Source organism: Anomaloglossus baeobatrachus, chromosome 6 (genome assembly GCF_048569485.1).
Source record: "Anomaloglossus baeobatrachus isolate aAnoBae1 chromosome 6, aAnoBae1.hap1, whole genome shotgun sequence".
Classification (NCBI taxonomy): Eukaryota; Metazoa; Chordata; class Amphibia; order Anura; family Aromobatidae; genus Anomaloglossus; species Anomaloglossus baeobatrachus.
In genome coordinates, this window is record NC_134358.1 from 544,769,512 (window position 1) to 544,784,027 (window position 14,516).

The window sequence follows — 14,516 nt, forward strand, 5'->3', positions numbered from 1 at the left end:
CATATATACCAGGAGCGGGGACATATATACCAAGAAAGGGCCCAGGATAAGGACATATATGCCAGGATGGGGACATATTTACCAGGATGGGAGCCAGATATACCAGCATGAGAGACAGATATATGAGGATGGAGACATATATATACCAGGATAGGTAAATATATACCAGGGAGTGGCCCAGGATGGGTACATAGTTACTATTAAGGGGCTCAGGATGCAGACATATATAGCAGGATGGGGGACATATTTACTATTAAGGGGCTCAGGAAGCAGACATATATACCAGGATTGGGGACATATTTACTATGTAGGGGCCAAGGATGGGAGACATATACTGTAGATCAGGATGGGAGACATATTTATCAGGATGGAGACATATGTACCAGGAAGGGGGACATATGTGCCTCCCTGGAAATAATACTGCCACACACTGTGCTCCCTGGAAATAATACTGCCACATACTGTGCTCCCTGGAAATAATACTGCCACACACTGTGCTCCCTCGAAATAATACTGCCACACACTGTGCTCCCTGGAAATAATACTGCCACACACTGTGCTCCCTGGAAATAATACTACCACACACAGTGCTCCCTGGAAATAATACTGCCACACACTGTGCTCCCTGGAAATAATACTGCCACACACTGTGCTCCCTGGAAATAATACTACCACACACAGTGCTCCCTGGAAATAATACTGCCACACACTGTGCTCCCTGGAAATAATACTGCCACATACTGTGCTCCCTGGAAATAATACTGCCACATACTGTGCTCCCTGGAAATAATACTGCCACACACTGTGCTCCCTGGAAATAATACTGCCACAGACAGTGCTTCCTGGAAATAATACTGCCACACACTGTGCTCCCTGGAAATAATACTGCCACACACTGTGCTCCCTGGAAATAATACTGCCACACACTGTGCTCCCTGGAAATAATACTACCACACACAGTGCTCCCTGGAAATAATACTGCCACACACTGTGCTCCCTGGAAATAATACTGCCACACACTGTGCTTCCTGGAATTAATACTGCCACAACATGTTGCCATCTGTAAATAAAACTGCCACAAATTGGACCCTCTGAAAACAATACTACCATGTACTTGGATCCCTGAACATAATACTGTCACATGCTGTGTCTCCTGAAGATAGTGCTGCCATACACTCTGTGCTATCTGAAAATAATACTGTCAAATGGTGCTCACTTTTTGAAAATAATGCTAATAATACTGTGCAGTATGTGCAAAGGATGAGGATCACATTCACAGAGGGGGAAATGGGATCCCAGAAGCAGCTGTGATGTAACTGGTAGAGAGGGCAGGTCGGACCCCACACCTCGCTGTACTGTTAAGCAATTGGCACGGCGTGTTCCCTTTATTGTACAACGGAACGCGCTGACATGTTTATTTTGTTGGAATGATACAAAATGCAGAAGAATAAATCTTTTCTCCCTATAAACATCAGTAATTGCCGTATTCATTTCTGTGCAACTTTTCATTCAAAAAGTTGGGTTTCTGGTGCTTAGCACTGGAGCCCATTCATGGTTCTTGATGGATCTTGATATCTTTATCATTTCTCTTCTAGGTCTTCGTATGTTCAGATGACAATAAGGCCAAGCAACATGTAATGGATATTGTCCGTGCCGTTGGGTTGACGCCACAAGACAAAGGATGTCTGGTAGCAGCCAAGGAAATCGAAGACTATCCGCTGCAGCTCTTTCCATTGTGGAGACTCCCTATGTACACGTGTGCCGGACTGACCGTGGTGGTCTTTATATACTGCGTGATACAGGACATAGTCTACAATGCAGAAAAAAAAACCGATGTCTCACATCATCTAATGATCACAATTCCGAACAGGGTCTTCCCGGTTGTCTCGCTGATTTTGTTGGCTTTGTGTTACCTTCCCGGTGTCTTTGCCGCCATCATTCAGCTATACAGAGGAACCAAGTACAGCCGATTTCCAAACTGGCTTGACCGATGGATGCTATGTAGAAAGCAGCTGGGGCTGGTGGCATTGTCCTATGCGTTTCTCCATGCAATTTACACCCTTGTCATTCCCATTCGATACAGTGTGAGGCACAGGGGAGACATGAGTATAATCAGCCAGGTAACGTATTACTCAAGGTGACTTTTGTCCTATACATGAACTTTGATCGGCGCATGCTCTATATCTAAACTATTCTCTTGGAGTTGGAGTTGTTGGGCTTAAAAGTCATGGTGACTTGTTTCTAAGAAGGCGTACAGGTGTGTCACGCTTGCCAGACAGTCCTGTGGTGTCCGGCTGTAGTAGGTCGCAGTGTTTAGCTACACAAACTGCTCCCTAACATTCTCTTCTTCCCTGCTTCTGGTTAATCCCTTTCCGTTTAGGACCCTGCAGATTTCCTCACTTTTCAGCACTTCTTTTGGTGTCTTTAAATACGCTCATTCCCCTTAGTCTTTGCTGGTGATAAGGGTGCTTTACACACTGCGACATCGCTAGCGATAACTAGTGTTGTCATGGGCGATAGCACCCGCCCATGTTGCTGTTTCGTCATGGGGGTTATCGCTGCCGTAGCGAACAACATTGCTATGGCAGCGTCACACGCACATACCTGCTTAGCGACGTCGCAGGAGACACCGAACTATCTCTCCTTTAAGGGGGAGGTTCGTTCGGCGTCACAGCGGCGTCACTAAGCGGCCGCCCAATAGCAGAGGAGGGGCGGAGATGAGCGGCTGGAACATGCCGCCCACCTCCTTCCTTCCGCATTGCCAGGGGACGCAGGTAAGGAGATGTTCGTCGCTCCTGCGGTGTCACACATAGCGATGTGTGATGCCGCAGGAACGACGAACAACCACCAGCATGCACCACCAACGATATTAGGAAAAGGAGCGACGTGTCAACGATCAACGATTTTTGACGTTTTTGCGATCGTTGATCGTCGCTCCTTTTAGTCACACACAACAATATTGCTAACGGCGCCGGATGTGCGTCACGAACACCGTGATCCAGATGATATATCGTTAGCGATATCTTTGTGTGTAAAGTACCCTATAGAGTCAAGAAACTATACAGGCATTAAATGGAAGTAGTCGGCTTGAATCCATCTGAAGAAACATTGTTATTCATTGCTCTACCTCTCCATGAGTCATCCTGGAGATAAGTTATTCATGTGCTTTCCCCTGTGTGTGCTCCCTGTGTCTTCTTTAAAGCTTAGTGGGGTTGACTAAGTGCTCATCCCATCCGTTCCTTACCTAGGGCCTAATTCGGGGTCAGCCAGGGTCAGGTATCCTGCTCAGCGCATAGGTGCAGAACTTATGGTGGTCAGGGGATCCAGGAACCAGTCGAAGGTTTGGTCAGGGGTCACCATCTCCCCCTTCCCTAGACACAGGGTTTCCCTTCCCTGTCACTGTAGGCATGGTACTCCGCCCTTTCTAGAGTGACAAATAGGTCTTCGAAATTGTGTACATGTGCCATAGTCTTCTGGTTTTCTGGTATACTTACATTGGCTTTATCGTAAACTTCAAGACAAAGGTGACTGTCCAGTATTTTGATTCCCTTCTAATGATGTATTTCTGCCTCAGAATGGGCATTTTTAGGGATTGTTCACCATGGCTATTCACCTCCATGACTCCGTAGGTAATTTGCAAACAGTCCATACAGAATATACATTAAGGGACGTGTTCAGAAAGTTCATTCTGGACACTAATAGACAGTAATGGTACTCTTTAGTGGTAAATGCCACCAACAGGTTCCCTTTAAGGATGTTCTTACAGCTATCTTTGGGTCTGGACATTGGTCTTTGGCCAAAATAATTGGAAGTGCAGTGTATTTTGTAAATGTCTTATAATTTCCATTAAAGTCACTGTCTATGGACGATAACCACTTTTAAAAAAGATATCGGAAAGATTAGTTAATGGCCAGAGGTCCACGCTTCTCCTACGCCTGACAATAAGGCAACTTTCTCTAAGAACATTCAATGCTTTTCTTTCTTTTCTATCCTTTTCCTTGATTATACAGTTCGATAATCTTGTCTTAATATTTTGGACCTCTCTCTCGACAACCCAAAAATATTAGTGAACTGGAGGCCATTTCCCATGAGGAAGAAGCTAAGATTCTTCAGGAATTCTGGTTTAAGATGACGTCTTAAACATCAGGTTTACAGCAGGTTATAACAGCCAGAGGTGCTCTAATGATCACTAAGGACACTTGTCATGAAGGAGGAATAATTCTGAGAATGAGAATGTAGTGGTCAGTGAAGGTGGCCTTTATGTGTTGAAGTTGGAACAAGCAATTGTTTTATTGGTTTTGTTGCATGATGTATGATTAGTTTATTGCAAACAGCCGAAAGTTTGTAGATTTTGCAAATAACTGTAATTTGCAATGGGGGTTGAGTGGTTTGGATTGCAGCTGTCATCAGCAGGGAAAAAAATATTGACAGCTGGTAAAGGGAACTGTGGCGCCCCTGACCTGGTCAGGCACCACTGAGTACTGCACCCATGCTGGGGACAGTACAATACAGGTAATCCAGAAGGCTGACTGGGGTGTGGAACACAGGCGCATAGTGACCAGGTCTCACACATGTACCCATGAGAGGACCCCTGGGGATCCCAGGAGGGGGCAAGCCTTCACCTTCACTGGAATAGTGGAGGGGGTAGAGCCTCCATCTCCTCTCAAGGGGTGTGGTGGAGAGTCTGGTTGCTAGGTGGCGTAGGCAAGAACAGGAGAGGAGGGGCAGTGAGTCAGTTAGAGCAGAACTCCATAGGGCTCAGTGAGGAGCAGACCTGTGGGGCTGTTGCTGTCTAACAGCGCCCGCGCAGTGGCTACAGACGGGGGAGAACGGTCAACTAGGAGTGCTGCCTGAAAGCCAGCTTCAGCTAGAGAGTGCACGGAGTGGGAAGTAAGGAGACTGCTAGAGAGTACCAGGCCCAACCGGGCGGCAGATCCCGAAGCGAGGATAGATTCACCTTTCCCTGCTAAACCTGCCGGTGTGGGGCTCTTAAAGCCCACACCACAACACTACAAAAGCCGCAGCCACGTAACCACAAGTTTGGGCCCATAGGTCATAGGAGGCAAGAGGCTGGAGTGGCCTGGTCCGGGGAACAAGCACACGGCAAACAACAAGGGGAGAGAGGCTGCAGCATCTTCCCTGGGTGACCCCCATAGGGACTAAAAGTCGGGGTCACCCCAAACCACCAAGGGCTAAGGAAGGCGAGTCAGTAGTCACCCTCATAAAGTCAGCCTGAAGGATACCTGGTTCCCACCTGGTTCATCTCAGCTACGCCCGGGCTACTCACCCTGCCATCAAATGTGAGTAAAGCCTTGAAAGACATTCCTGCCTGTGTGGTTATTCTGCGACTTGTGGTACTACAAACCTACACAGGGCCCTGGGGCTTGCCTCACTCTCAGGAGGCTCCTACATCTAACTGCACATATCATCAGCCCCAGGCGTCCCCTAACCTGCAGTGGCGGTCCCCACTGACCGCAATACTGAGAGTGGCGTCACGATCAAACAAGAAGATTTCCTACCAGTGACGGAGATCCAGCAACGTGGAGTCCCTGAAGGTAATGCACCGACACCGACACAACACCTGTGGGGCTTCACATCTGGCGTCACGAACAGGATAAGGACTAGACCTGTCCAGACAGGTGACCATGTGCCTGGGCGGTCCGCTTGAAAAATTGGAAGCGCCGCCATATTGCCACCATGAAAAGCGCGCTGAAAAACAACAGCAGCCCGCGCTGGAAGAAGTTACCGCCCACGAAGAGGTGTGGCTACCCAGAGATCCCCTGCAGAGTTCTGACCTTGCCGGCTGTGAGAGCGGAAGCGTCCAGAAACGGCGAGAGAGAAGGGAAGCCACAAACCTGCTGCTGCGGAGAGCAGAAATGGAATCCAGACGAGGATACCCAGAACCAGGCTCTGCTGCCTGGTGGTGCCGGGAGCTTGCCCTCTTCTGTGATCAGCTGGAGGCCAGGATTATGCGACGGCTCTATGAGGAACGCAAGGAGCTTCTAGAGAAGGCTGCAGCGGTCCGGACCTATGAGGAGAGAGCCGCGCGGAGCCTGCCGGATCGAGCGGCGACGACGATTCAGATCCCGATGGGTGAGTCCGGTGTTGCCCCGGCTAGAACAAGAGCCCCGACCCTAGCTGCTACGACCGCGGTCCCAGAGGAGGCGCCCGGTGCGGCGACGCTGAGTGAGGCCGCAGCCACGCTAGGTGCGGCCCGCCAAGCCCAGGCCGCTGCAGCGATGCCCCGCCTGTCCCGCAGGGCTCCGACCACCACGGCAGTGCTCATCCGTGCTGCAGGTGTAACGCTGACCCAGGCTGCCACCCTGCTGAACCCGGTCCGCCAAGACCCCAACGCAGCAGTGACGCTCGTCCGCGCCGCAAGTGATATGCTGAACCAGGCCGCAGCCCCGCCGGGTGCGGCCCGCCAAGTTCCGATCACTGCAGCGACGCCCGGCTCAGCCTGCACGGACCCCATCGAGGCTGCGACGCCAAGTGAGACCGCGGCTGCAGTGTCCAGTCCGGCCCGCCAGGAACCGGCCGCGACAGGAACGCCAATTCAGGCCGCCGCCATGCCGGGCGCGGCCCGCCAAGACCAGGCCGCCGCCATGCCGGGCGCGGCCCGCCAAGACCAGGCCGCCGCCATACAGGGCGCGGCCCGCCAAGAGATTGCATCACTATTTTCCCCGGCCTGCAAGGCCAGAGCAGACACCGCTCCCCAGTCCAAAGAGGTCCCTGCTAGGAAGACCCTGATAGGAGAGGACCCCGAATACTGGAAGCTGAAGGCTGATCTGGAGGCCCAGTTCCCGCAAGAGATGGTGGATCGGTATCTGCTCCCTCCGCATACCCCCAAGGAAATACAGGCAACCCCTGCAGCTGCGCCGAAGAGTCCATCGCCTGGGCCAGCTGAAGAACACTCATCCCCAGCGCTGCCACAACCAGAGTGCAGCGAAGAACTAAGGGGGAGAGGAGACCAGGAGGCAGAAGGGCTGACTCCGACGCCAACCGCAGCAGACCCCTACCCAGAGCCGGAGATGCTGCCCTATTCCCGCTGGGAGGAGGAAGACTTGACACCGTCAGCAGATGAAGATCAACCCAAAGACCTCACCTGGGAGCCCACAGGCATGAACCCAGCCCGCAAGACACGGCGCAGCAGAACACAGGTTGCTCCAACACCGCAGTCTCCAGAGCAGAGGGAAGTCACGGTCAGAGACCTGGAGGAGAAAAGGTGCCTAAGAAGGTCCAAAGCCCAGGCTAGAGGACCCCTTTACAGAGGAATAGTAGAGGACTTCAACCTGAAAAGCGGATACGGCTTCATTGTAGTAAAAGGAATAAAAGAGGGCATATTTGTAAATCGGAGAGATGTTCAAGCCCACCTGCCCAGAGGACATTCAGGCAGAAATCTGAAAGTTGGGGACTTAGTACAGTTCACCTTACATCAAGGAGAAAGGGGCTACTATGCCTTAGACGTAGCACCATGTCCAAGACAAGAAAGACAAGAAAGACAAGAAAGACAAGAAAGACAAGAAAGACAAGAAAGAAAAGACAGAGATAAAGAACCAGATGTAGAAACAGACGAAGATCAAGAAAGGAAAGATAAAGAACCTATAGATGAAACAACCACAGACAAAGATCCTACAGATGAGACAACCACGGACGACGACGGAGAGCAAGAAAGTCACAGGTGCCGGTGCCCTACATGCCCACGCCCTGGTGAAATGGAGGAGTAGAGTAGAGAGAAGTAAAGAAATACAGCAAGTTACCAGTTGAAGTTTTGACAAGTTTTGTTTGCAACGTTTAAGAAATGTGCCCACAAAAACTATTGTGAGAAAACCATAAACCTTAAGGCTATGAACTGGCTATAGCCACAAACTCTCGCAGTGTAAATAGTTACACCAGTGGCACCACCACCAGGGCCAGCCTGTTTAGGGGCTTGGCTCGTCTGCGACCAGGGGGGCCCGTCCGTAGAAAAGGGCCTTGGCTCACCTGCGACCAGAGAGCAAGCCTGTTTATGGGGCCTTGGCTCACCACCACAAAGAGGGTACCTGGCCAGCACCAACTGTGGAGGCCGCCTCTGCATCCTGCCAGAAGAGGCTGACGGCGCGGATCCACCAGGCCAGGTATACCCTGAAACCACCAGCCCATGAAAGCCGCCTCTACATCCTGCCAGAAGTGGCTGAAGTCGCGGCCAACGGGAGAGGAAGATTGGAGGAAAGGTCTGGGGAAACGGATGGCCCAGACCTGGTTACCAAAAAGAAACCGGTGACCTGCCTCCTGAGAGGGTTTTGGGTGGGTTAACGGACTTGTGGGTGGAGGGTGGTGATGTACGATAACTGGTGATCTTAAAATGTTTTTACATGTTTTAATGTTTTATGCATTTTAAAATGTTGTCTTGCAGCCCGAGGACGTGCTGGTGATAACTAAGGGGGAATGTGGCGCCCCTGACCTGGTCAGGCACCACTGAGTACTGCACCCATGCTGGGGACAGTACAATACAGGTAATCCAGAAGGCTGACTGGGGTGTGGAACACAGGCGCATAGTGACCAGGTCTCACACATGTACCCATGAGAGGACCCCTGGGGATCCCAGGAGGGGGCAAGCCTTCACCTTCACTGGAATAGTGGAGGGGTAGAGCCTCCATCTCCTCTCAAGGGGTGTGGTGGAGAGTCTGGTTGCTAGGTGGCGTAGGCAAGAACAGGAGAGGAGGGGCAGTGAGTCAGTTAGAGCAGAACTCCATAGGGCTCAGTGAGGAGCAGACCTGTGGGGCTGTTGCTGTCTAACAGCGCCCGCGCAGTGGCTACAGACGGGGGAGAACGGTCAACTAGGAGTGCTGCCTGAAAGCCAGCTTCAGCTAGCGAGTGCAACGGAGTGGGAAGTAAGGAGACTGCTAGAGAGTACCAGGCCCAACCGGGCGGCAGATCCCGAAGCGAGGATAGATTCACCTTTCCCTGCTAAACCTGCCGGTGTGGGGCTCTTAAAGCCCACACCACAACACTACAAAAGCCGCAGCCACGTAACCACAAGTTTGGGCCCATAGGTCATAGGAGGCAAGAGGCTGGAGTGGCCTGGTCCGGGGAACAAGCACACGGCAAACAACAAGGGGAGAGAGGCTGCAGCATCTTCCCTGGGTGACCCCCATAGGGACTAAAAGTCGGGGTCATCCCAAACCACCAAGGGCTAAGGAAGGCGAGTCAGTAGTCACCCTCATAAAGTCAGCCTGAAGGATACCTGGTTCCCACCTGGTTCATCTCAGCTACGCCCGGGCTACTCACCCTGCCATCAAATGTGAGTAAAGCCTTGAAAGACATTCCTGCCTGTGTGGTTATTCTGCGACTTGTGGTACTACAAACCTACACAGGGCCCTGGGGCTTGCCTCACTCTCAGGAGGCTCCTACATCTAACTGCACATATCATCAGCCCCAGGCGTCCCCTAACCTGCAGTGGCGGTCCCCACTGACCGCAATACTGAGAGTGGCGTCACGATCAAACAAGAAGATTTCCTACCAGTGACGGAGATCCAGCAACGTGGAGTCCCTGAAGGTAATGCACCGACACCGACACAACACCTGTGGGGCTTTACAGAACCTGTCGTAAGAAATGTGTCTCCAAAAAGTAGATATTTCTCTTCCTACAGTCTCCAAAGGGGTCATTAGTAGCTCCAGTCAGTGTGTCATTTTGCTAGAAAGGTCTCCATAGATTTACAGAAAAATAACACTAAACCTGCAAGTTAACTTCAATATTTCGATATGAAAAATAAACTGCATCCAGGCTGGCGAAAAATCTTATATACTCCAATTTTTGGCCCAAATTCATCTCTAGATACTGAAAAAGGTCCTCACATGGACCAAAATGTTGCCTTCACTATGGGCCATTAAATTTTTCTAATTTTCTAAAATTGCTACATTGGTGTGCTACGTACATATTTTTTATATGATAGTCAGACAAACAGATAAACAGTTGAAACCAGAACTTTCCCTCCGCTCTCTATAAAGACACATCTGCAGGTTTTCCCATTTTAGGTCAATTAGGAGCCAAAAGTATTAATATTTGCCAAATGGCAGAATAATGAGAGAGAGAGATTGAGAATGTTTTAAGGCATTTTTATTACTTTCTGGAAAATCAAAAGTTTCCATACACTAAGAGTACTATGCCTTTAAACAATATGGGACAGCCCATATGATGATGTCATGTCTTTGGAAGCTTCTGATAGGTTTATTGGCAACATCTGAGTTAATTAGAGACACCCCTGTGGATGTATTTTAATGCACACCTGAAACACACTGCTTCTATGTGCAGCATCATGGGAAAGTCAAAGGAAATCAGCCAAGATGTCAGGAAGAGAATTGTGGACGTGCACATGTCTGGGTCATCCTTGGGTACAATTCCCAGATACCTGAAGGTGCCTGGTTCATCTATACAAACAATTATATGAAAGTACAAACAAGATGGGAATGTCCAGCCATCATACCGCTCAGGAAGGAGATGGGTTCTGTGTACCAGAGATGAACGTGCTTTGGTCAGACATCTGCATATCAACCAAAGAACAAAAGCAAAAGACCTTGTGAAGATGCTGGAGGAAGCTGGTAAGATTGTGTTATTATCCACAGTGAAACAAATACTGTATCAACATGGGCTGAAAGGACGCTCTGTCAGGAAGAAGATATTACTGCAAAAGAAACATAAAAAGCCAGATTCATGTATGCAAATGCACACAAGAACAAAGACCTTAAGTTTTAGAGACATGTCCTGTGGTCTGATGAAACTAAAATGGAACTGTTTGGCAATAATAACCATCGTTACATTTGGAGGAAAAAAGGAGAAGCTTTAAAGCCTAAGAAGACCATCCGTCTGTGAAACAAGGGGTGGCAGCATCATGTTGTGGAGTTGTTTTCCTGCAGGAGGAACTGGTGCACTTCACAAAATAAATGGCATCAAGACATCAGCCAGGAACTTAAAGTCTGGGTGGAAATGGGTCTTCCAAATGGACAATGTCCCAAAGCATACTGCCAAATGGGTTACAAAGTGGCTTAAGGATAACCAAGTCAATGTTTTGGAGTGGCCATCACAAAGCCCTGATCTCAATCCTATTGATAATGTATGGGCAAAGCTGAAAGGCCGGTGCGAGCAAAGAGACCTACAAGCATGGCTCAGTTACACCAGTTCTGTCAGGAGGAATGGGCCCACATTCCACCAACTATTGTGAGAAGCTTGTGAACGGAGATCCAAAACATTTCCCCCAAGTCACACAGTGTAAGGGCAATGCCACCAAATAGTAATGAAATAGATGGAAACTTTTGACTTTGCAGAAATTAATGTCAGATAAGAGAAAAACCTACAGATGTGTCTTTACAGAAAGTTGAGGGAAACTTCTGGTTTCAACTGTATGTACAGGCAGATAAACAGACATAAATACTGTTTACAGAGACAGACGGACAGATATATACTGTATACAGACAGACAAATATACAGTCGGATGACAGATATGACAATTATTGCTCCATATAACGATTCTTTTCTATTTTAATAGATAAAGACAAATAAAACCAGGATTTTCGAGAAGCCCCTGGTCTGGAGAAGTGACACCTATTTAGCACTAGGAATCTTGGGTTTTCTCTTCTACATTGTCCTGGGAATCACATCTCTTCCGTCTGTCAGTAATTCAGTCAACTGGAGAGAATTCCGGTTTGTCCAGGTTTGTTCTACAGTTTATCTACAATGTTCTGTCCAAACTGAAGGATGTAAAGAAAAAATCACAAGTCACTACACAAAAATATATGTACAGTACAGACCAAAAGTTTGGACACACCTTCTCATCTCTAGAACAGCTGTTAAGAGGACACTTTGTGCAGCAGCCTTCATGGTAAAATAGCTGCTAGGAAACCACTGCTAAGGACAGGCAACAAGCAGAAGAGACTTGTTTGGGTAAAGAACACAAGGAATGGACATTAGACCAGTGGGAATCTGTGCTTTGGTCTGATGAGTCCAAATTTGAGATCTTTGGATCCAACCACCGTGTGTTTGTAGAAAAGGTGAACGGGTGGACTCTACATGGCTGGTTCCCACCGTGAAGCATGGAGGAGGAGGTGTGATGGTGTGGGGGGGCTTTGCTGGTGACACTGTTGTGGATTTATTCAAAATTGAAGGCATACAGAACCAGCATGGCTACCACAGCATCTTGCAGCGGCGTGCTATTCCATCCGGTTTGCGTTTAGTTGGATCATCATTTATTTTTCAACAGGACAATGACACCAAACACACCTCCAGGCTGTGTAAGGGCTATTTGACTAAGAAGGAGAGTGATGTGGTGCTACGCCAGATGACCTGGCCTCCACAGTCACCAGACCTGAACCCAATCGAGATGGTTTGGGGTGAGTTGGACCGCAGAGTGAAGGCAAAAGGGCCAACAAGTGCTAAGCATCTCTGGGAACTCCTTCAAGACTGTTGGAAAATCATTTCCGGTGACTACCTCTTGAAGCTCATCAAGAGAATGCCAAGAGTGTGCAAAGCAGTAATCAAAGCAAAAGGTGGCTACTTTGAAGAACCTAGAATATAAGACATATTTTCAGTAGTTTCACACTTTTTTAAGTATGTCATTCCACATGTTTTATTTGATAGTTTTGATGCCTTCAATGTGAATCTACAATTTTTAGAGTCATGAAAATAAAGAAAACTCTTTGAATGAGAAGGTGTGTCCAAACTTTTGGTCTGTACTGTATATTCAATGATACATACAGCAAATGATTTCCTAATGGTGTATATTATTACCTAATGCACTGATCTAGAATTGCATTATGCATATTGTAGTCACATCAAGAGCAGCATTCAGAATTCTTCTGCGTAGTCAGATACACTCTGAGCTTCCATAATTCATTACATTCATATGAAGAAATCTAATACAATATATTGATATATTTGTTTCTTTTTCAGTCTAAACTTGGATATCTCACGCTGGTGCTGTGCACAGGACACGCCATGGTCTACGGCTGGGACCGCTTCCTGATACTTGCTAGATACAGGTGGTACATGCCTCCTGTGTACATGTTTTCGCTGGTCATCCCATGCATCGTTCTTATACTGAAGCTCCTTCTAATCATCCCATGCGTTGATAACAGGATTAACAAGATTCGACAAGGGTGGGAGCGGTCGCCAAGCAAAAAATCAGAAACAAAGTTAAAAACGTTCAGTGTTGCTTTATAGCATCATTTTTCAGGTGTGGACTGATTCCTGGAGGAAACATCTAAATCCATTGTTTCATAATTATATTTTGACTGTACATAGTCACCACTAGGGGGCGCTCACTACAGACAGATGCATACAGCTTTTATAGAACTTTATAATACAGTTGTAATCAAAATTATTAGGCTCCCATTGCAAATTTGGGTTATTAGCAAACTTTACAAATATTTAATGCCAGCTATAGTTTATCTATACTGGTCTGTTGATGTGTTGTGATCCAGACTTACTGATGGCTGTTGTGCATTATTGCTGTGAGAAGTTGTGGTGTTAACCCTTTTTGTCTTTTTTGTTGCTACCTTCCTGCTCTTGCTTTTCTCCTTATTCTCTTACTGTTTATTCTTGTGAGTTTGCAGTGTGTCTGAGTTTTGGTTTTCCCCTGTCTGTTTTAATCTATGTTTCCATCATACTTCTAACCCCTTTTTTTCCCTGAGGAGAAGGGGGATAACAGATTAGATCTGGTCAGAAGAATTGTAAGGCACGGGACTCCGTGTTACCACCTTCAGGGGTAATATCAAGGTCAGGAACCCCCTGTCCCTCTCTATCTTGCAGTCATATTGTGACACCACTTTTTTCAGATTCCACCCATAAAACAATTATGGGGTTCAAGTTAGATAATTATGAAGGCCACTCTAGAATATTCCGGCACTTCTTGTGAAACCAATCTTTTGTTTACCATGAGGAATGCTTATAATCATTTTCATGTTATAAGATTCAATGACGTCCAGTCTTCAGGTTCTTCCAAGAAGACATGAAATTTTCCCTTAGCATTTCCTCCTACTTGATTGAATCCATCTTGTGCTCCATACACTACAGATTTCCAGTACCATAAGGAGCAAAGTGTCTCCAAAGCATTACCAAGCCACCATCATGCTTCACTCTAGATATTGCTAAGCTATCACCATACTTCACTACAGATATCAGTAAGTCACCATCTTGCTTCACTGTAGGCATCCGCAAGGCAGCACCAGGCATCATTGTATACATCAGTGAGTCTCCACATTGTTTCACTGTAAGCATTGCTGAGCCACCACCATGGTTCACTGAATGCATCATTAAGCCCCCACTATGCTTCATTGAATACATTACTGAGCCACCACCATGCTTCACTGTAGGCATCACTCCATCAGCACCATGCTACATTGTATACATCAGTGAGTCACCACTATGCTTTCTTGTAGGCATCCCCAAGCCCCCACCATGTTTAATTGTATACATCACAGAGCCACCACCATCCTTCACTGTCTAGACATCACCAAGAAACTATTATGTTTTACTGCATGCA

The 14,516-nt window shown here is 47.8% G+C and overlaps 1 protein-coding gene across 1 annotated transcript in view; it reads left to right on the forward strand.

Annotated features, from left to right (window-relative positions):
• Positions 1-14,516, forward strand: part of LOC142243570 (metalloreductase STEAP4-like) — a 34,191-nt gene that overhangs the window by 17,272 nt on the left and 2,403 nt on the right. The window contains exons 3-5 of the mRNA XM_075315626.1: positions 1,596-2,120; positions 11,526-11,690; positions 12,926-14,516. The exon at positions 12,926-14,516 is cut by the window's right edge and continues 2,403 nt beyond it. Of these exons, the coding sequence (XP_075171741.1) occupies positions 1,596-2,120; positions 11,526-11,690; positions 12,926-13,195 (960 nt within the window). The 3' untranslated portion in view covers positions 13,196-14,516. The remainder of the gene's footprint in view (positions 1-1,595; positions 2,121-11,525; positions 11,691-12,925) is intronic.